Raw genomic sequence first — 22,415 nt, 5'->3', positions numbered from 1 at the left:
CATCAGTACTTTCAAATCAAATACAGGAAATTGCCGTAGAATGTTTGTATATAGAGGTTCACGTCTATATAATGGTTTACCTTTAGATATGAAATTTATCAAAAACTTAACTACATTTATTACTTCTTTGAGCTATATGGTTTCCAATTACATTGATCTCTGAGCAACACGTTGTTTTGCCGGAAGGGGGGGGGTGTATTTGTTTGTAGCTAAAATCGTAAATTTATATTTAGTTTCTTGTCTATTGACTGGTTTTCATTACTTTATATTCTGATTAATGTCGTTCTTTACTGTTGTTAATGTTTATAATACAGTCTGATCTATTTTATCAAAGTTTATTTAGAGTTGTAATAAATACCACTCTGAATGGGCAATCCAGCCATTCATATGTATTTATTTTATTTTGTAATTATATCTGATGTATTTTGCTTGTATTGTGCATGTTTTTATGAATGGAAAATATATACAATACAGTACAATACAATACTTCTTTGAGCATTTGTGGGAATAATTGAATGCTTTTTCCTCTGCCTCTGACAAAAGGGTGTATCCGCTTTTACTACGCGGAAACTCTCTACAGCGCATCAATTCCTTTGAAAAAGCAATAAAAATCACAATGAGGCTTTTCTCGAAAGTTGGTGGGCTGGGACAGCAGATCATCCATGGATTTGACGCGGAAGAACAATTGCAAATATGCCGTAGTCCAGAGTCAAGAGATTCCGATGCTGTCCCAGTCCATTTATTTTCAACAAAAGCCTCTCAGCTCTCCATTGTGATTTTACTTGCATTTTCAAAGGAATTGGTGCATTGCAGAAAGTTTCTTCCAAGGAAATGCGAAAGGTCTGGAGTGACACAAACTTGCTGACGGTAGTTTTGGATTGAGGTAGAAGACATCTTACAAAGAACCTCTGAACATTTTTTTCTAAACTTTTTGGGCCGTTTATCTACTGATGGGGATAATTTAATAACAAGCTTTCTTCGGCCTCTGACAGTGTAATTGACTTCCTGAGGATGCTTTTGGATAAATCATCATCAAACTAAAAGTTTCAAATCTATTTTTCCTTTTGAATGGGGGTGCTGGATTCACCTCACACTCACAACAATGGCCCTTACCCCCTCCCTCCACTTTGCCTGATACAGTGCATCCTCCATCCACAACCCAACCCTCCTTCTCTCCTCCTAAACTTGCCTTTTCCATGTCTTCTTTGGCAGTCCCCTCCTCTCAAACTCAAAGGCCCTTTTTAAAACATGCCTGTCATCCCTCCTCAACACGTGCCCATACCAATGTAACCCAATCGCCTTGGCCGACCAGTCAAGTGCTTCTTCCGAAACCTGCACAAAGGATTGTAGGTAGAATCTAATTCAGTTGAGCACCAACCTCTTTTGAACAATCCTCTATTAAAGGGATAACCTAAAATCTTACCTCTGCCTCTGACAGCGTCACCGACTTCCCAAGGGCGCTTCTGGGATTGTATGTGGAAGACTTCTTGCTCTTGGTCTGTGATGGGGCATTTGATAGTCCTGCTCTTTTCTCTATCATTCCGATGTTGTATCCTCGGCTCCTCAGCCTCTGCTGGACTACAGTTTGGTTTATTTGTGGACCATATAGAGAAATATCGACAGGCATTTTGTACATGTTGTTGGCGCCTCTTGGTACCACTCTACAAAAAAAATAGTAATAACTTTAAATCATGCATCAATCTATTCATAGTTGAATATACAACCGGCCATTTTGCATTTATGTCAGCAAAAATTCCCCCAGAATGTATGCTTTGGAGTGACCATTCCTTTCAGAGTCGCCCCAAGATCTCTCACAAACAATATTTAAATTTTTCAATATTCTAACTGGTAGAATAATGATATTTGTTTTTTATTGCATAATGGCGTGTTACCCCCCCCCCCAAAAAAAAACCCCTTAAAATAAAAGAAATTGCCCCCAAAACACTTGAACACCTCCCTCATGGTAACCCAGAGAGCAGAGCCCAAAAGGTACCGTAAGAAACGGACTATAAACCGCACCGCCAACTTTGGACTAAAAAAAAAATCCTTCTCACATTTACATGCATATTTGAGGTACAAAGAAACAAAAACTAAGTTAAAGATTTCAAAGCATCCAAAGAGATTAACGGTATGCAGAAGTCTGCTGTTCTTGATCAATTCATCTACAAACGTTAGCAAGAAAGAAAGGTCCCGACAATATTGGCCACTTACACACTCACTCACCTCACAGTCACAGTGTACACACACACACAAACTCTCGCTCAGCGGTGACAAAATATTACCGAGTATGCTTGGCGTCTCTTTTAACTTAGCCAGGGAACTTCACTACTTTGAATCGAGAATAAAGTCAAAATTAGTGTCATGAAGGTGGGTGCGTTTGTTATGGACAATATTTAATTAAGATCTAATAATCGCTTCCCATTACCCGCAGCTCATACCCCTCTAAAATACATTGCCTGGGCGGCTACGCCCGGCCACTCGATGTGTTGTGAACTGGCAGACATCGTACATGTACGGGAAAGGTTACGGCGGGCTGGCTCAGACCGCACCTCCGACTTTTGCTTCTATCCCGCCGAGGAAAAGGTGCGGTTAATACACCGTTACTTACAGTAACCATAGGCTGCCACAGGTAACAAATACTAACATGGTTACCTTCAAAGTTGGGGTGCCAAAAACACCCACAATTAAAGAAAAAAAAAAGGAAATCATGCACCCACATCAATTCTACATGTATGGTTGAAAGTCTAAGGAACAGCAGAATCCTGACATAAAGGCATTAGCCAGACCCTCAAAATAGGGGAAAGGCCACGTTCGTTCACTTGCTTTCGAAATTGCAAACAAAAAAGGCCGACGGAATATACCGAATAGGGCATGTGCAAAATAGACTCAGCAAAATTTGCGCATAAAGCAAGTGAGAGAACGCAGCCTTTTTCCCCCCTTTTTTGAGGGTCTGTCTATGGACTCAATGTCGGAATTCTGCGGTTCGTTAGACCTTTATCCATAAAATTCAGGTGGGTGCATGATATCTTCTTTTTTCTTTAATTTTGGGTGTTTTTGGTACCCCAGCCTCAAAGGTACCCATGTTAGTATTTGTTACCTGTGGCAGCCTATGGTTACCTTCTGGGCTCTGGCCCGCGCTCTCTGGGTTACCCTCATGGGTGTTTCATAAAGGCATTCGTAAGTTACAAGCGACAATATAAAAGAATGGTGACTCTTTCTTAAAAACTACATCAATACCAATGAAAATCTAATGTATATCATTTACCACAAGAAAGGATCACCAATCCTTTGTAAAGTAACTTACAGACAGCTTTGTGAAACATCCACCTGGGGGGTGTTTCACAAAGATTTAAATATGACTTACAGTCGCACTTAAATGTCTAATTGTGTGCGATATAAAGGGAATGACCACTTTGGTCAGATCATGCGAAGAGGACGCACACTACTGCGTATTGATCAATAAAGTTGCATGTTCCATATTTAGAACGGCATTTAAGTGTGAATCTAAAGTCATACTTAGAACTTTGTGAAGCATCGCCCAGGTCTAAGATCTCACCCTTCAATCCGTGCATAGTTATTGTCTACGATGTACGACAATACTTCAGCCAGCTCTCTCTTGATGTGACCAACTTGCTGCCCCCATATGTTCTCCACTTTCACGGCATTCTTATCGTACCTGTTAGTAGGCTCTCGAACAAGGGACACCATCTCATTTGTATTTACCTAAGAGAAAAATGTCACACGAAAACTCAGATGAAAAAAAAGATTAAACGTAAACAACAAGGACTTAAAAGATTATAAAAACAAAAAATATTGTTTAGCTTTCTTACCAATATCTGTCTAGTGGAAGCAGTAAAAGAAATGAATGAATAAAGATATCATACAATGTAAGGCTAAAATAGATAACAATTGAGATGTATTATAAGCAAACATTTTACAACCAATATTACCTTTGAATATGATATTTAATTGTTTATAGGACCGCTATTTTTTCATTACCATCATTATTAAACACTAGTAATATCACCACTAAGATCAATAGTTTATCATCATTAATATTATCATTATATCCATCACCTTGATCATCAGGCCCATAGGCTGCCATCATGCATGGTGCGCACATACACTAAACGCAAAGATATCTTGCTCTTGGGTTACGTTTGTGTATGCACTGGCCGCGCCGCGCATTATCTACAATGCGTTTGTTCATAAACTGGTTCTAGCCAGATTTCTCAAATACTGGAACTAGCGATCAAAATCGGCTCCTACTGCGCAAGCGCATTAGCAGAAATATGGCCAATATTGCTCTCTGTTTTGTACAGGATTCCTATGGGCAAAGCCCCGGGAGGGCAACATGGCAAATGTTCGCCTTGTCGGTCTCGGATTGACAGTAGCGAGCGAAATATGACTTTTATTTATCTGCTAAAATACCTTGTATAGGTAATAATAGAAATTATTTTATGTTAATATTACATATAAATTAATTGGAGTTCAAGTACTAACCGTGCCAGAATAGTATTGCAGACCAACGATGTGGCCCAGGACCTGACCAAGGAATACATCGTTGGTTCCAGCTTGGGTCGTTGCTATGGGAATATCCAACCCTAGGAGCTCATTGTCATCTATCCCATCATCCCATGTTGACTGGCTCAAATAATCCATGGTTAAGGAGAGAGCTTCGGTCAAGGAATAACGGTTGCCATAGTTCCGCTTCTTCTTGGACTGTGATTTTTTCTTGCTGTTCTGGGACTGAGAGCCCCTCCCCCATGGTTCTGAGTACCAGGAACTGGGTTTGTGCCAACGGTTCCACCTTCGTGGCATGATTCCTAAAGAAAAATGCAAAAATGTATTCCAATGAAATATGATAGTTGTTGTTGCCCAAAGTTGCGAAAAATAGAAAATGGGCGGGAGGGGAAAAATGCTTAAAAACAGAAGGAGTTTTCTGTCTTATCCCACCATGCTTGCTAATGCTGATTCCACCATGTCCAGGGGCAGCGCAACAGCGGAGACCTGGCCCCTGTTAACACACTAGATCTAAGTAAAACAAGTGGAATGCCTCTGGCCGTCTCACCTGCATCACGCGATTCAAAATAGCAGCAGTGCTGACTTTGAAAACTACTATAACTCGCACAAGATGTTCAGTGATACTTGGTTACTCTTATTTCCACATTTTATGAACTAGACCAATACACTAATACAGAGATAGGATGGTAATTCAACAAATACCCCCATTATGGCCAAAATTCATTGACCTCACATGACCTTTGACCTTGATCATGTGACCTGACACTTACACAGGATATTCAGTGATACTTGATTACTCTTATGTCTAAGTTTCAAAAGTCAGATCAATAAACTTGTAAAGTTATTATGGTAATTCAACAAATACCCACAATTCGGCCAAAGTTCACTGACTCTAAATGACCTTGATCATGTGACCTGAAACTGGATGTTCAGTGATACTTGTTCACTATTATGTCCAAGTTTCATGAATCAGATCCAAAAACTTTTAAAGTTTTGATTGTAATTCAACAGATACCCCCAAATCAGCCAAAGTTCATTGACCCTAAATGACCTTTGACCTTGGTCATGTGAAGTGAAACTAATGCAGGATGTTTGATGATACTTGATTAATCTTATGTCCAAGTTTAATGAACTAGGTCCATATACTTTTTAAGTTATGATGACATTTCAAAAACTTAACCTCAGGTTAAGATTTTGATGTTGATTCCCCAACATGGTCTAAGTTCATTGACCCTAAATGACCTTTGACCTTGGGCATGTGACATGAAACTCTAATAGGATGTTCAGTAATACTGGATTAACCTTATGGCCAAGTTTCATGAACTACATGTAGGTCCATATACTTTCTAAGTTATGATGTCATTTAAAAAACTTAACTGCTTGGCGACAGCATGGCGCGATTTGCGCGCTGTCGCCAAGCGGAATACAAAGAAATCAAGATGGCGACGTAAACACGGCCGTAAGCTCTTCCCATCTTTTCATAACAAATCTCTCATTTTTTTTTATGAATTCTTCTTTAAAAATGAAATCAATATCAATTGATCAATATATATTACAGATTACCAGTTATGATATGTGTCTCTAACCTCTAGCCTTAACATGTAAACGATTAGACTTGTACCATATCTTGTAATAAAATAATTATATTCGCTTACAAAAAGTGGACGAAACTGTCATGTCCGTTACGCTTCGTGTGTCATGTCTGTTAGGCTACATATTGAGCTAGGAATACAGAATGCACTGCAAAACTGTTGTTAAACACCATTTTATGGATAGAGCATGATCTTAAGGTTAAATTAACACCAACGTCAGGTGCATGCAATCTAAGAATTCACAGGAATTTTGATAAGCAATAGGAGGTAAAAATGCTTCGTCCGTTTCGTGTCATGTCCGTTATGCTCACAAAGAGTGCAATTTCTCCGCAACTGTTCAACAAAACAATTTGAAATTTTTTGTGTATGTAACTGATACTCAAATGTGTCTGATAAGCTTAGTAACAATTATCAAAAGACTGCTAATTCTACTGTATAAACATTTGAATTACAAAAATTTGTCTGAACGTCATGTCCGTTACGCTGGAATTGACCATTTATTTCTTTTCTTCTATCTATCATTTTACCTTTCCTTCATTTCTTCCTTAATTCCTTCCTTCCTTCTTTCAATCCTTTCTTTCTTTTGTCCGTCTTTCCATCTCTCCTTTCACCCTTTCTTTTTTATTTGCTTGTTCTTTCTTTCCTTTAATACTTTCTGGATTTGTTCTTTTTTTCTGTATTGCTTGCTTCATTTCCTTCCTACATTTCTTTTTTTCTTTTCTTTCTTTCTTTCTTTCTTATATTTGTTCCTTCTTTATTCCTTCCTTTCCTTCTTTAGTTCCTTTTTTTTTCTTCCTTCACATCTATCCTTTCTTTACCTTTCTTTCTTCCTTCCTTTTATTCTTTCTTTCTTTCTTTTCCTTCCTTCCTTCCTGAATCCTTCCTTCCTTTCTTTCTTTCTTTGTTTCTGTCTTTCTTCGTTTCTGTCTTGCTTTCTTTTTGTCCTTCCTTTCCTTCATTTTTTTTTTGGGGGGGGGGGTAACGAAAGGCTAGAAAAATAAACTTGCGCCTTTTCTTAATGTTTTCTTTATTTTTTGGGACCAGTAGATTTTAGGTTCGGACCAGTAAAAATTTGAAAAACTGGGTATCTACTGGTCCGACATGAATAGGTTGGACCAGTAGAAAAAATGGGTTAGGGTGGAGCCCTGGTTAAAACCAATGATATTTATATATGTATATATATTCTTGTTAGTAAAGTGTTTACTTTGTTCAACAAATTGTTGAGTATATGCTTATTTAAGGCTCCCATAATATATATGATACATATTGCTGAACATCAAAATGCCTAAACAGATACCTATTCATGAGCATAAATGTTTAATGTTTCATTTGTGAACTGATGAGCTTAATTTCTTATCATGTGTTTGCATACTGTGACTTAAGATTGGAAGAAATCATGTAACTGGTGAACACTTTACTAACATGAATATCAATATGTGGGACTAGAGTGAAATTTCACGGTATCTTTGGAAGTTTTTAAAGGTGAAGAAATAAAATATCATCATTGGTTTTAACATATTTTGTCAATATTATACAAATAATTAACGTACACGAAAATCAAGTCAAACAATTATTTGTCCGGGGGTCAAATTCAAGGTCAAAGTAAAGGTCAAGGGTCACAACCTTGTAAATCGCTCCAATACATTATTTGATGCATGTTTTGGATTTCTCTCTGAATTTCCTTTTGATTGGTACCAGTTTCGTGAAAAGTGGTCAACACATTACGTTACAAATAATGGAGTATTTGAAAAAAGATGATCCAGGGATACAGAAAGCACTTTTACGTTTCGTTTCAAGAACGAAACGTTTTAGTAAGGAGTGATGTACTATTTTTTATATTGTATTGTTTATCAAGAAATATGAAAGGATATGATTGTACAAGTCTAATGTGAAAAGAAAAAAAAAAAATATATATATATATATATATATATACACATTGTAAAGAAATGGATGAAGAGAACAATGGTAGGCGTAGCTTAAATCAAGGTTCCCCAGAGCTATCTACCCTTTGGAAAAATTGGTGATGAAGAAAAAATGTCTCTGCCGGGAATCGAACCCGGGCCCCCAGCTTAGAACGCCGGTGCCTTAACCACTAGACCACAGAGACGGTTAGTAGCTAGGGCGAGCCCGATCCGATTGACCGTCAGATAGACAGATTTTCGACACTATACCAATTATATACAGTCCGACCTCTCTCATCCGGCCTCCCCTTATCCGGATCTCTCTATTATCCGGACGCACACTTGCCGAGATTTTTTTTTTTTATCTTGTACCGGTACGTGAGGAAATGAGATTTCAATCTAAACTCAATCCTATACGTAAACTCTCTTTGATTGAATATATTTCCCAACATTCACCCTACACCAAACATATTTTTAATGAAAATATCTCACCCAAATCACCAAAAGAACTTTAGGAATGATAATTTCCAGTAAATCAGGGTGCAGCACAAACATTTCATCACGTTTCTCTTTTTGCTTCGCGGGAAAAACAACACATGTCATGCTAGCGAACTTTAGGCCTCAATACGGACAGCGCCATCTATCATGTTTGAGCCTACAGTCAGTGTAACAATGGCTGACATTGCGAAGCTGCGATACCCGTCGCGATGATCTAATTTTAAAACTTGGTTTCATCGAGTCATTCTCTTTCTTTTGAGGTATGCTCGATGTATACCTCAGTCATTTTAGCAGGTAAATTATCCAAGAGTTTTGGCCATCGATCGATTTAATTTCCATAAAAACAATGCCTATAATTTGCACTGACTCTGCAGTGAATATTGTCTTTACCGTACGCCCACTTAGTGTAGCTACCGCCGGTGGCCTGGGGAGGCAGTCGGCAGCGCAGCTGCGTGTATTTAATATTGGGTCTCCCAGATCCGGATAAATCCCTTATCCGGATTGGTGCTGGTCCCAACGTGTCCGGATAAGAGAGGTCGGACTGTATTCCTTTGTCGGGTGAAGGTGAGTTTTGAACAATGACAAGCCGCCATGCCTCAGCTGGATCAAAGCTATTGCTTCGATACAGTAAACATATGGGAGAAGAAATACAAATGTGTAAAGTTATACATGTACAACAGCTTTTGGCAACTCTTTTTTAAATAAAAATGTTTAAATAAAAAAGAGTTGCCAAAAGCTGTTGTACATGTATAACTTTACACATATATACATAATAATGTATGATATAATATATACAATATGTTCTGCACATTACTAACAAAGCCCACAAGTGTTTTCGCCTTGTTTAAAAAAAAAGAAACAAATTATTTTAATGTTAAACCCATCTGTAAGCACAGGTACACTAGCGCCCCCTCGTCTATGCATGGTTGACCTAGGCATTTACGTCCGAAAAATCGGCACAATGTACCGTGCTGACCAGTATGATTGCATCTTGAAAGGATAGGGCAAGTGCAACTAGTTGGAATTGAGCTGAAGCTAGCGGTTTGTTTTTGGTGAAGATTTGTTTATATGCCATTTTGATTAGAGTTATGGCAAACTATATAATTATCCCTTTTTCATATTAGAAGGATGCACATGAAAAATATTTCACATATGTATACATTATTATTGGTAATAATTTTATTACATGAGAAGTGAGAATTTTATTAATAGAGTAAATGGCGACAATAGTCAAATATGACTTATCGCCACTCAAACCAATATAAGAACAAGAAGCAATGGCCATTGAAAGTTGAAGGTCACGCCCATTTTTGTCAAAACAAGGAGAAAAGGGCGGGCCGTAGCGCAGAACAGACGGACCGATTTGACTAATTTTTTTTGTTTTGTGCGTGGGCCATGGTGAATTTTATGTGTACCAATTTACAACGAATTCCGAGAGGGTCGGGTGCAAAATTGCACTTTCATTGGGTGAATTGGCATGGAATGACCTGAAAGTAGAATTCTCGGGGGCGAAAGTTTCTGGTTTTGTACCCGTACGTGGGGGAATATAGGTAGGGCTCCCAGGCGTCAGTGGGGAGTGACCATACGTACAGTATATGACTTTCACTCCCCAGACGCCTTCAGGCTAGTCACGGTAGACCATCATCCATATAATCGTGGTAGGCCTAGGCCTAGGTGCATAATTTCTGTTTCCACAGAAAAAAAGTATTGGGGTCTAACTTTAGTTACTAATAGGCCCTAGACTAGACCAAAAGCTTCGGTGTCTGTTTTGTTGGTTGTTCAGCTGAACTCTGTTGGCTTCACTCACCAAATACAGAGACCGAAGTTCTAGCGCAATCTGTATATACAGGGGACTCAATGCCATGGCCATATGTTTATGTACTTAAGATCGGCTAAAACTGGGAAGTGAATTTGCGCGTCAGCCGAGGTAAGTCACTGTTTTTTTTCCTTTCAACTTCATTTTTCTCTGTTTTTTGGGCAATTAATGCCAAGAGGGAATATAAATTTGCATTTTGGTCGCGTTGATTTTGAAAATTTTTTATTCATTAAAGGCAAAAATTAAAGAGCCCCAACGGCACGCAACGGGGTTATTTTACATTTCAAGTCCCCCAATACTGGCTGCACGTGCACGATAGCAAGCCGTCTGTGTACGAGGAGAAATTAAAATTTTAAAAAATGTTTAAAAAACTCCTCGAAACAGACGGCTGCCAGCTGTCTAGCCCTAGACTAGATCTACATACCCCAGTGTCTTCCTCGTTTTGCACGGTCGAGGTCGACTCCTAAAAAATGGGCTTATGCAGTTATGGCTATGCCCTGGGGAGCATTTAAACTTGTCAGACGTTTTGTCCGACAAGTAGGCCTACTGTCATGACTCTTTTATCCGACCATTATGGTAACAGTGCCTCTTAGCCAATCATAGTCAAGGAAAGTTGTCAGGGCGTTGTCAGACCTGACAACTTCAACTTGTCGGACAAAAATATTTATGAAACGCTCCCCATTCCTCCGGCCCGCTTCGCCGGACGGAGCTTCCTGGCCTGGGTCGTGAGACTGAGACCCCTTTCCTTCGCTTCGGCTTCGGCAACTTTTTTTGGTCTACCGTTGCGATAGATCCACATTCATGTAACATTCGTCCCCTGACAGAAAAAAAATTATTAAAAGGCCGACTCATTTATAATTCATGTATATATTTAAAAAGTTACATGGCAAAGATACGAGCATCTTAGATTCTTACCAATCAAAGGAGGTTTACAAAAATTGTTGACTCGTCTCGTCTACTCGAGTCGACATGGTATGCTCGTGATCGATCCCGATCGATCGCGCGCGCGTGAACATCAAATTTTCGCGCTCGTGTATAAGTCATAGAGATGTATAATTTTGACACTAGAGGGCGGACTTCATCAAATTGCTGTGAATCCATGTTCGGGGAGGCTAGTCTGCTATGCAGACTCTGAATGGCTCGTGAGGTGGGATCTGCTACTGGTTTGCGAAGCAAACCAGCCTGAAAGGGCGAGCGAAGCAGCACTTCTGCAGCCTCAGTAGACCTAGTCTGCTATGCAGACTCGTTGAATCAGCTGAGGTACACACACTGCAGATGTGGGTCTACATTTGTAGACTACGGGGGAGGCCGCCATCTTAAAGAGGGCAAAAAATAGGTTGCTATACGTGCATTACCTATGATGTAGATCAGGGCTTGGTCTGAAGTTTCCCCTCCTTTCAGTTAATTTTGAGGAAATCATGCTGGGATCGTGTGCTCCTTTCGGCTGTACATCCAGAAGGAAAAAAAGCAGAAATAACAAACTAGAATTCATTGTCCATTAAAGGTCAAGTCCACCTCAGAAAAATGTTCATTTGAATCAATAGACAAAAATCAGACAAGCACAATGCTGAAAATTTCATCAAAATCGGATGTAAAATAAGAAAGTTATGACATTTCAAAGTTTCGCTTATTTTCAACAAAATAGTTATATGAACAAGCCAGTTACATCCAAATGAGAGAGCGATGATGTCACTAGCTCACTCACTATTTCTTTTTGTTTTTTATTGTTTGATTTATACAATATTTTCAATTTTTACGAATTTGACGATTAGGACCTCCTTGCCTGAAGCACAAAATGTTAAAATAATGGAATTCCACGTGTTCAGGGAGGAATGAATCTTAATTTCACATGACAATGACGACAAAATAAAAATATTTCATATTTCATATAATAAAATACAAAAGAATTAGTGAGTGAGTTACTCTCTCATTTGGATGTAACTGGCTCGATCATATAACTATTTTGTTGAAAATAAGCGAAACTTTAGTTTAAAATGCCATAACTTTCTTATTGTACATCCGATTTTGATGAAATTTTCAGTGTTATGCTTGTTGATTTTTTTTTTTTTTCAAATAAAGTTTTTGTTCGGGTGGACTTGTCCTTTAAGTAGAAATCATACGATGAATCACTAATAATCCCATTAAATATGATATTGGAGACTATGCGACGTTAGCTATACACCACGGGTGTTAAAGCTAACATCAGCCCAATCAATAAAGGACCACACCATCTGGTGTTGGAGTTACACTGCCACTGCATGGTATTAAGATTACCAACATTTAGGATGTTAAAATATATCAACACCAGTCTTGGTGTTCAATATGAACACGATCGAGTCGGAGAATTATGAAGTTGGCACCATTTTGTGTTCATTTGACACCCTCGAACACCTGCAGAAACGAAAATTTAAACGAAAGTTTAAATCACCCATAAGTGGTGTAAAAAAAATACCAACACCAGCTTTGGTGTTGTTTCACGGTTCGGATTCGAACCATTTGGTGTCCGATTTCAAGTTCTTCAACACTGCAGCCTGACGGTGTAACTTAACACTAGGGTATTGTTATATACCCCAACAACAGACAGTGTTGAGTTACTCCAGTGAAGTGTAACTTCAACAATAATTTTTGTTAAAATATATCTCTCCAACACCTGTCACGGTGTTGTTTCAACACTTCTGAGTATTTGGTGTTTATTTTACACTCTAAGTGTTGTTTCAGCACAGTATATTGCTTGAACACTGAGTGTCAAATGAGCACCAAATAATGAGAACATATGAACACTCTAAGTGTTAAGTTGACCTTATCTGACACCCTTGTCACGGTATATGCTATATGATACATGTACTCAGTTGACTTCATCGTTTTTCGCCCGTTTTCTGGATGTTCAGTCCATCTCCTTTATAAAATATGCATGGTTATCATATATTTTAACATAAAAATGTTTTGCCTTGTGATTTTAACGTTGCATACAGCATTCAATTGAAAATATAATGTAAAAAAGTGAAATATGTGATATTCTCCCATATAGAAGAACTTATAGAGTCGTGTGTTATAAATCCGCGCTTTTGCCCTCTTTAAGATGGCGGCTGCGCAATACATGGAATCACAGCCGCGGATTACGCGCGCGTCAATGCGAGCGATTACTCTAGTGTCAATAATATACATCTCTATGGTACAACGCCTTCCCCGTAAATCCGGATCCGGGAAACTACCGGTATATTAGTCAGGCACACTGATCTCTCCCCTAATAACTCATGAGTATCATAAAATTACTTTTTATTGATAATATTTAAAAATGATCTACGCATTGGTCCAGTTAATTGATGATTAAGATTTGCAATGTAGGCAACCATCGATCATATTGATTACTTTCTTACATGCGATAAATGTAGAAAAGTTCGTTGACAGCAAAATTTGCATATCAAATGCGCGCATTCAGTCGCACAATTTTGCAATGTACAGGAGGTCTAAATGAGGGGGGGGGGGTAGGATGTTTACAGTGTATTATTGACTTGTAAACATTTCAAAATTTCGGAGAAAAAACACAATGTGCAACATAACAATTCACTTTGATTTTCTGGAAAGTCGGACTTGATTCAACCCGGCTGAAATACTATGCTGATATTGCAAACCAGCTGAAATACTCTGTTGATATATAGCTGGTGTTTGTGATCCTATAATGATTCCAATGGACCAATATTATATGAACAAATCAAGGACAGAATACTAGTAATATAAGGAGAGGAAGAAGGAAAAGGAGAGATATAGGGGAAGAAAAGGGGCGGTTCAGGAGGATATTATAATTTGTATGTTTACTACAATTAAAGAATATTATTACTAAAACTGAGTGTATAAAACCAATTGATAACAATGTCAGACATGAAAGAGATAATTGCAAACCAAACTTATCATATAAAAGCGGTTGCAAAATTGTGAATACAAAACCATACATATTATTGACAATAAAACTTACAAATACTTGGAATACGATTTTACAAATTGTCCGCTGTTGAGTGATCATCCTAATTTATAATCTCAGCTGTATATTCCTTTCTTGAAATTCCCCGGGGGGGGGGGGCACTTGCATTGACGAGTGGATACCATGCGCGACCAAAAAAAAACACCCCTGACGTAAAAAGGATGTCTTTTCACGATAGGGCACGTTACGTACGTAAGGGTGTCAAAAACACAAAAAATAATGAAAAAAGGGTATCTATTTCGCTAGAAAAATTACGTGTTTAGGGTCGAATTCGCGGGGATGATAAAACAAAATTAAAATGTTTTATAAAGGATGTCCTTTTTGCCCAAACAGGGTTAACTTTAGACTAGGGTTAAATTAAACCTGCTATCAGAATACGGGCCTTCGATCGTGTTTAGAGTCCGATTTGCGCGAGGTGTAGAAGTGGGGTCGTACTAAACCAAATAAGGTAAAGCCGACGACCGAAGGACCCGTAACAATAAAACATTCCTGTACTTGTTTAGGGGTTCATTTCAGGGAACATTTGCCAAGAGTATCGTTTTGTTTCCAATACTTGTTAAGGGTAGGGTTTCACACGCCAATACTTGTTAAGGGGTGCATTTTCAGAATATGGAAATTACGTGTTTAGGGTGCTTTTCGAGACCCCATGGTCGCGCATGGTATCCACTCGTGAATGGAAGTGCCCCCCCCCCCCCCGCGGGAAATTATTGTGTTAATTAACTGTGTCTGTGTCGATTGAATATTAACTTTATGGCAAAGATTTCCAAAACGTACACTAAACAGATAAATACGCATTTTGCATATTCAGTTTTATTTGTCATTTTAAAAGTATATACTGAATTTGATTTTCTAGTTTTCTTCTTTTGATTTCAATTGCTAGTCTATAATGGACCTGAGTTTGATTATTCAGGTTTGTTATTTCCATGGATGAACAAAATTATAATATCAATTATATGGGGGCGTGGAATGGTTTTGGAATCGGTGGGAGAGTACATGTTCATTTTCACTTCAGGGAGGTGTCCGAATGCGCCCCCTCTATTCTCTGTTTGATCAGTATAGTCCGGCAGCCAAGGGAGTAAGGTTGCATTGGAATGTCATAGTTTTTTTTTAACTGATTTTGACTGGTGAGACCTTCTGTTGGAGAACGCGAGCAGGAATTGCTCTCGTTTTGCTCTCAATAAAACAAGAGCCACTTCTCACGAAAAAGTGTCTCATTTTGAACTATATTTGAACGGTATTTTTATCTCAAAATTTTCGAGAGCAAAGTTAGTTTTTATGATCCTCCAGAAGGCCATCCCTACAATTTAATGGCCGTTTGGCCCTGAATAGCCCAAGCAAATCACTTCGCTGATGGATTTACGATCCTACAGGGAGTATCCGTTCCCTCTCGATTGTGGCCACTAATGCGCTTATTCTCAGTCCCAGACTTTCACGAAATTTAAAAGAATACAGGCTTGTACTGAATTTTATACCTATTTTTTTTAGTTTAAAAATAAAAAGAGCTTTTGGTAGAGCATGTGGATGAAAAACACGTTGACACGGCAGAGTTCTGCAACATTCTTCGGCAGTAAAGAAGGTGAACTTTACAAATGGGATAATGACGTTCATTAGTGCTGAAAATGGAAATATGATATAGCTACATCGCGTTTGTGTTTTTTTTTTCTGAAAGGCCCAGAATTATGTGACACCGTCAAACAGGAAAAAAGAAAGTGTTGATATAGTGACTGTTCCAACCTCATTATTTCTGTAATTAACTGGACAACTCCAACAGCATCTTCATCATAATTTTCTTCAAACTTATCACAGCATGACTTTAATAATATTTTATGAATCTTAAATGTTACCATAAATTTGACACGTTTGAAATCTATAAACATATTGAAGTTTAAATATGGATCACATAAGTAGGCCTAATCCATGATTTTACCTTTCCATTAATATTCCTGCATTCCATTCTTTTTTTACTTATAGTTAATGCAAATTTTGTTCAGTTCAAATCAACATTGATTTTCTCCCATTTCATTACATCTTTCGTAAACATTAATTCATACAAAAATTCATTTGTTATGAGGAATATAAATATGTACATGTTGGGGTGAAAGAAGAGGCGTAAACTATACCCTAAAAGCAAAGGCTTGTGGGATACGCCTGTAGACAAAAATGCTATAAACACACACTACAGATGAAGGGCCAGAGAAAAGAAGAGAAGGAAAGGGAACGAGAGAGGGAGACGTGAGCGGGGAGGCGGGCATGAATTACTAAATAAAATAGAATGCTCAACAAATGTATCAGGGGGGGGGGGGTATAATTGCTGCAACAATTGCCCATGTTTCATAATTAATGTCACATTGTATGTCACGGTCGTAATCCTTTCAAAATGATGAGGGACTTGGGACGGTATTTGACGTGAATTATTGTTTCGAGAACAGTACTGTTGTGTGCTATATTTCACAGATCCCTGTAGAAAGCGCAATGTATTTGGCTTGCTTTGCTGTAACCCGATGATTTGCATCTTTACTTTTTTTGTTGATTTTGTTTTAAATTGATTTGTATATTCGAAATGGAAAATAAGATGAAAGGGGGAAAATAGGAATTATTTTTCTTTAGGATGTTGTGTAGGCGAATGTTGTCTCGTTTCAAAAAAGTTTAATTTTTCACATCTATTCTTTACGTTTTAAATTCGCTGCGAATGATGGATGTTCAGCCATTGCGATGAATGCAGTCTGCACATTAGAAACAAAGGCAAAACTGTTACATTGGGTAAACTTTGCACTCTATCTCTTTTTTTCTAATATACAACAACTAAAGAAAAATCATCTGTAGCGTTGCTTTTAACTCGTTATTGCCATTGCCTGCTTTATGAGTTCAGATATTCAATAAAACCAGGTATACCTGGGGTTTTATTGAATTAAAATCTGATAATCTTATCACTTCCTTTTAATAAGTCAACTAGTCAATAATGTCAAATTGTTAGTAACATATTAGATAAAAAGGACAAATCCACCCCAACAAAAAGTTGATTTGAATAAAAACAGAAAAATCCAACAAGCATAACACTGAAAATGTCATCAAAGTCGGATGTAAAATAAGAAAGTTATGTTATTTTAAAGTTTCGCTTTATAATTTCACCAAAAAAAGTTATATGCATATCCTGGTTGGGTATGCAAATAGAGACTGAAGATGGCATCGACTCAGCATTTATTTCGTATTTTATTCCATAAAATATTCTCCTCGTCAAGTGAAAAATGATTAATTCCTCCCTGAACACATGGAATTAGCATTGTGAAACAATAAATGGTTCAGAAAGTTGGTCCCTATTGTCAAATAAAAAAACCCGAAATATTGTACAGTGCGTCCCCCCAAAAAACTATACACTTTTGAAATGACAGCCAAATTTAAAAAAATATATCCCGTTGGGGAAAGACTTATATATATATGGTAAGCCAATAAACTTGTTACATATATGAATAATTGTAAAAGAATTTTAAAAGCAAATATCTATTAGTTATTTCCCTTTAAGGATAGCCAAGAATTGTAAAGAACATTCAAGAATGTCTTTTTATTATGCAGGCCTTGCCTATTTAAAAGGCCAAGGAGTTGTATTGTTATTTCTGAATAGAGATTAGGAACAATAGGCTTAACTATGTTATTGACACACTGTTGATTTCAATGAGGTCATTCAAGAGTGTTCTGGATTTTGACTGCTCCTGAAAGGAGAAAGTTCTTTTTAAAGAAAATGCTAGAACCTTCCTTAATAGTGAGTTCTAGAATAGCTGCAAACTATATAAAGCTGCAGTTTCTTGATCACATCATATTAGATCACACCATCACATCATATGAGAGCAGGAGATCACATCACATCATATGAGATCACTTCACCAGATCAGAGCAGTTTATGCATCAATGAACTGTTTGCAGTTATTTTGAGAAATTATCAGTTCTCATCGAGATCATCAACATCATCAACCTGTTCAATGAACACGCTTCAACCCATGGATTGCTGAAATTGACTGTTAATCATCATCAACATCGTCTTCACGGACATTTCAACTCGTTGCAGTGACTCTTATTATTCATCGGACTTCAACATCAGTTTCATCATCGCCATCATTGTGAATTTTCGCCAGTCAACTGGGATTTTATCATTTGGATTATTACTTAGATATAGTATCATCACTTCGGGATTTTTACATCGGACATTTCAAGAGATTTATGTAAGATCATTATTTGTTTTATTTATGTATAATTATTTCCTGTAATAAAAAAAGGGAAATTTAAATTACATCTTGATTGTTATTTGTTGCAGTATCGTAACAAACTCAACTTCCCAATAACACCAAAAAGTTGTAAAACTACATATTCATGCTTTGAGCGCGCACTGCCACTGAAACAAAGGGTATGAAAATTAAGCTGGGCCAGAATTAGCCTTCCAATTTATGTCAGTTTTGAGAGGTAAAGCCTTTGGAGTTAAGGGCGTTGTGAAAAAATTAATGATCAACCTTGACCAGCTTTGGCTGTTTAAGCAACTTTCATAAATTATTAAACTTTATACATGAACACAAGTTACACTTTTTAGGCAGCTTTTCAACTCTGTGGATCTCAGTAATATGTTCATGGGAGTAAGGAGAATAGGGGGTGCGATAGGGCTTAAGTGGGAGAAGTAGATTGATGCAAGAAGAGTCAACAGAACATCTACCCCCCCCCCCCTCCTCTCGCCGCCCTCCCCTCCTGTTGAAACTGATCGCTATTGTCATGTACGCGTGAAGTCCAGAGAAGAATGTTGATTTAATGATAAATTCTGACTTGGGGCATCAACCTTTTCCCATCAATCATTTAGTCAACAATTTATCAATAGATCAACTCATTTAATGTGCAATGTGATCAATCTAAAATTCATTTTTTTTGTTCAATACACTATTTCTTAAATCATCATAATCAGTCAATTTCTTGGTAATAAAAAAAACCTGACAATCAGCCACCCGTCCTTAAGTTTTGAATTAGCTACAATCCAGGAAGTGAGACAGAGAGAGAAAAAGAGAGGGGGGGGGAGGGGAAATGGTGGAGGACAGAAAGAAGAGTGCCCTTTATTTTAAGTCTTACCTTATCTCGCACTCTTGCTTGTAACAGGTACCATCACATTACTCTGACTCTCATGCACGAACAAACTGCTGAGGTCCACAAGATGAATATGCTACGCTGAAATTACAATTCCTGTTCACCCTTGCATTATATGTCAATTTAGTAACTCATTAAATTTTCTCAAACAACAAACTGATCACAATTTATCATTAATTCATCAAAACCCCCCAACTTTGCAAGTTCAAAACGAAAATCTGAAAGAAATTGCAAGGCTAATTCCGGCCCACCCTAATCTTTATACCCTTTGTTTCAGAGGGCAATGCTCGCTCAAGCATGATTAGTTTATCTACTTTTTGGTATCATTTGAAAGTTGACTTTATTGGCTCTCCATATATACAAGTCTCTCCCCCAAAGTGATATATTTTTTTTTATTTGGCAGCCATTTCAAATGTGTATATTTTTTTTTGGGGGGGGGACCCAATGTATAATCAAAACAATAAATAACAAAAGAAATAGAGAGTGATGGATGTCATCGGCTGACTCATTTGCATATCACTGTTTTGTAAAAAAAAAAATAGCGAAACTTTAAAATGCCATAACAATCCGTTTTTAATATGATTTTGATGAAATTTTGAGCGTTATGCTATTTTTTTTTATAAATCTCTATTTATTCAAATCAACGTTTTCTTGGGGTTGACTTGACCTTTAAAAACAAAAACCTGTACTGACCGTACAAAAAAGTTGTCAGCCTAACAATACACTAACACAGGACCTGTTACAAGCGGTAATATGCCAGCGATACTTAATGTTGGAATAATTACACATTGAAATAAATGTTCTGATCGAGTTCACAATCCGAAAGATGTGACTGGCTTATATACATGATATACTCTCAGCAAGTTTACGTGACGTCTGACCTTCATCCAAGAGTGATTTTTTTCCTACCCCGGCCGATAATAATATTGTATGGGTTCTTTTATGAGGAACGACGGGAAACGAATTGGGTGTCCGGGAATTTTGGAATTTTTATAATCTTTCGACAAACGCAGACTCGGGATGCGTAACATAGGCGGATCCAGGGGGGTCGAGGGCCCACCCCCCCCCCCTATTGGCGGAGCAAAAAAAAGGGGGGGAGAAAAAAGGAGGCAAAAAGAGGAGGAAAAAGAAGATGAGGAAGACGAGTAAATAAAAAAAGATGAGGGGAAGACTGGAAAAATGAAAAGAAATATTTAATGTTACTGTAACACTGTATATTTTTGTATTGACTGATAATATATATTTTGTTGTGGTAGTGTTCGATGGCGTATCGAGCTCAGTGTTACTTACAACCGAATAAAGAAAGAAGGAGGCGATGACCATTCAATTCCGAGACAATATATTTATTCACCTTTCTTAATGGTCGACAGGATGAAGTAATGCAATACAAAAGGATATCGATGAGTAGTATATAAATGACGAAAAATGGATAACAATGATATGGAAGCTAGAGTACTCCTTTACTTATGGCCATGTGATGGCCAGGAGGGGTGGAGCGATAGCTCAAAAGCCCCCAAAATGCCTCTATATATATTTTCCACTCTGTATTTATACTCTCTGGACTAGACATCCATCACAATGTTTTATTATTCTTCGACCAGTATATAGACTCATACCATTTCTTGATAGAAAGACCACAGTGAGTGAGAGTGAGAGAGAGACTGGGAGAAAGAAAGAGAGAACCAAGTATGAAGAATAAACCTTGAGTCCTAATGGAAGAATCCTTGTGAGAGTCATATCGTAAACAGGTGGACATAAATAAAGCAGTGTTGGACATAAACAAAGCAGTACTGGGTAGTGAACCCTTTTGATTACAGTTAAATTAATAGTTCTTTATTTTAAATCATATATTGATTATTTTCTACTCTTACATTATTCAACCAAAAATCATCGTCGAGCGGCTGATCGGGGAAAGTATGGCTGAAAAAAATTCCGCCCCCCCCCCCCATTGGCGAAGGCTGGATCTACCCCTGCGTAAGGCCAGGAATTTCAGATACTCAGTGAAATATAATAGTTCATTGCCCCGAAAACGATTTGAAAGAATAGGGGAGATGAAGAATGAAACAAACAATAACATGTACAGTTTTTGGCAAAATATCAGATGTGAAAACGGGCACCCGCATGCTTAGGCAAAGGGGCTAATGTCTGTCATTTTATGTATAATAGTACATATATATGGAGGGGTTGGGTGAGACAGGCCTCATATGGGCAAAATGTATAACCATCCCCCTTTCGTTCCTTTTCTCCCCCCCCCCCCTCTCTCTTTTGGGGATGTTGCGATCAATGGGGGTAGTGGGCTGCAGAGGCAGAGGAAAGAGGAGAGAAATATATAAACACACCAATGCATAGATTCAAGACTAAAGCTAACTTGAAATACTACCATGACGACTGGTGACAGTGTCAGTCTTCAGAAAGCAAAATGCTGAATATTTGATAAAAAATCGGATATCAATAACGAAGTTATTGAATTTTAAAGATTTGCATTATTTCGGTAGAGTCTTTATGAATATTCATTTGTGGGCTGATGTCACATCCTTACTTGTTTATTTTTTTGTATTTTATTATATGACATTAAGTTTATTCAATATTTTTCTATATACCAAGAACTAATATAATTGGATTGACAACTGATTATTGTGCATCAGTTCTTTATTGCCACAACTTAATTCATCGTAATGGAGACACATCAGTGGCATATGCATGAAAAAATGAAACATTTATGATTTCATGTAGTAAGATAAGAAAAAGGAAAGTGGGGATGTGACGTCATCAGCCCATATAATGAATATTCATGATGATGTGCATATAAGTGTTTTAAAATTTTTTTTATAAACTTTAAAGTTCATTAACTTCGTTATTTGTTATCCGATTTGAAGAAATTTTCAGCATTTTGCTCTAAGACCGGACCGGACCATCCATTTAAAGATAAATTCCAGTATTGGTAACGATCTCAAAATGACTTTTTACAGAATCTAATATGACCACCCAAG

General features: G+C 37.6%; 1 protein-coding gene and 1 non-coding gene across 3 annotated transcripts in view; both read right to left on the bottom strand.

Moving 5' to 3' along the window:
• LOC121429543 (helicase-like transcription factor) overlaps positions 1-11,349 on the bottom strand; it is a 35,591-nt gene extending 24,242 nt beyond the window's left edge. For both annotated transcript variants that reach the window (XM_041626614.1, XM_041626615.1), the window contains exons 1-4: positions 11,247-11,349; positions 4,504-4,826; positions 3,557-3,723; positions 1,424-1,661 (exon numbers count right to left, since the gene is read on the bottom strand). In XM_041626614.1, coding sequence (XP_041482548.1) covers positions 1,424-1,661; positions 3,557-3,723; positions 4,504-4,821 — 723 coding nt within the window. In that variant the 5' untranslated portion in view covers positions 4,822-4,826; positions 11,247-11,349. The remainder of the gene's footprint in view (positions 1-1,423; positions 1,662-3,556; positions 3,724-4,503; positions 4,827-11,246) is intronic.
• On the bottom strand, positions 8,152-8,223 carry TRNAR-UCU. Its single transcript has one exon. It is a non-coding gene; the product is annotated as a tRNA-Arg (tRNA).
• Positions 11,350-22,415: the final 11,066 nt, after the last annotated feature.

This window comes from Lytechinus variegatus, chromosome 16, assembly GCF_018143015.1.
Source record: "Lytechinus variegatus isolate NC3 chromosome 16, Lvar_3.0, whole genome shotgun sequence".
In the NCBI taxonomy this organism is placed as follows: Eukaryota; Metazoa; Echinodermata; class Echinoidea; order Temnopleuroida; family Toxopneustidae; genus Lytechinus; species Lytechinus variegatus.
The sequence above is the reverse complement of the archived record's forward strand: the minus strand, read 5'-3'. Positions and strand labels throughout refer to the sequence as shown.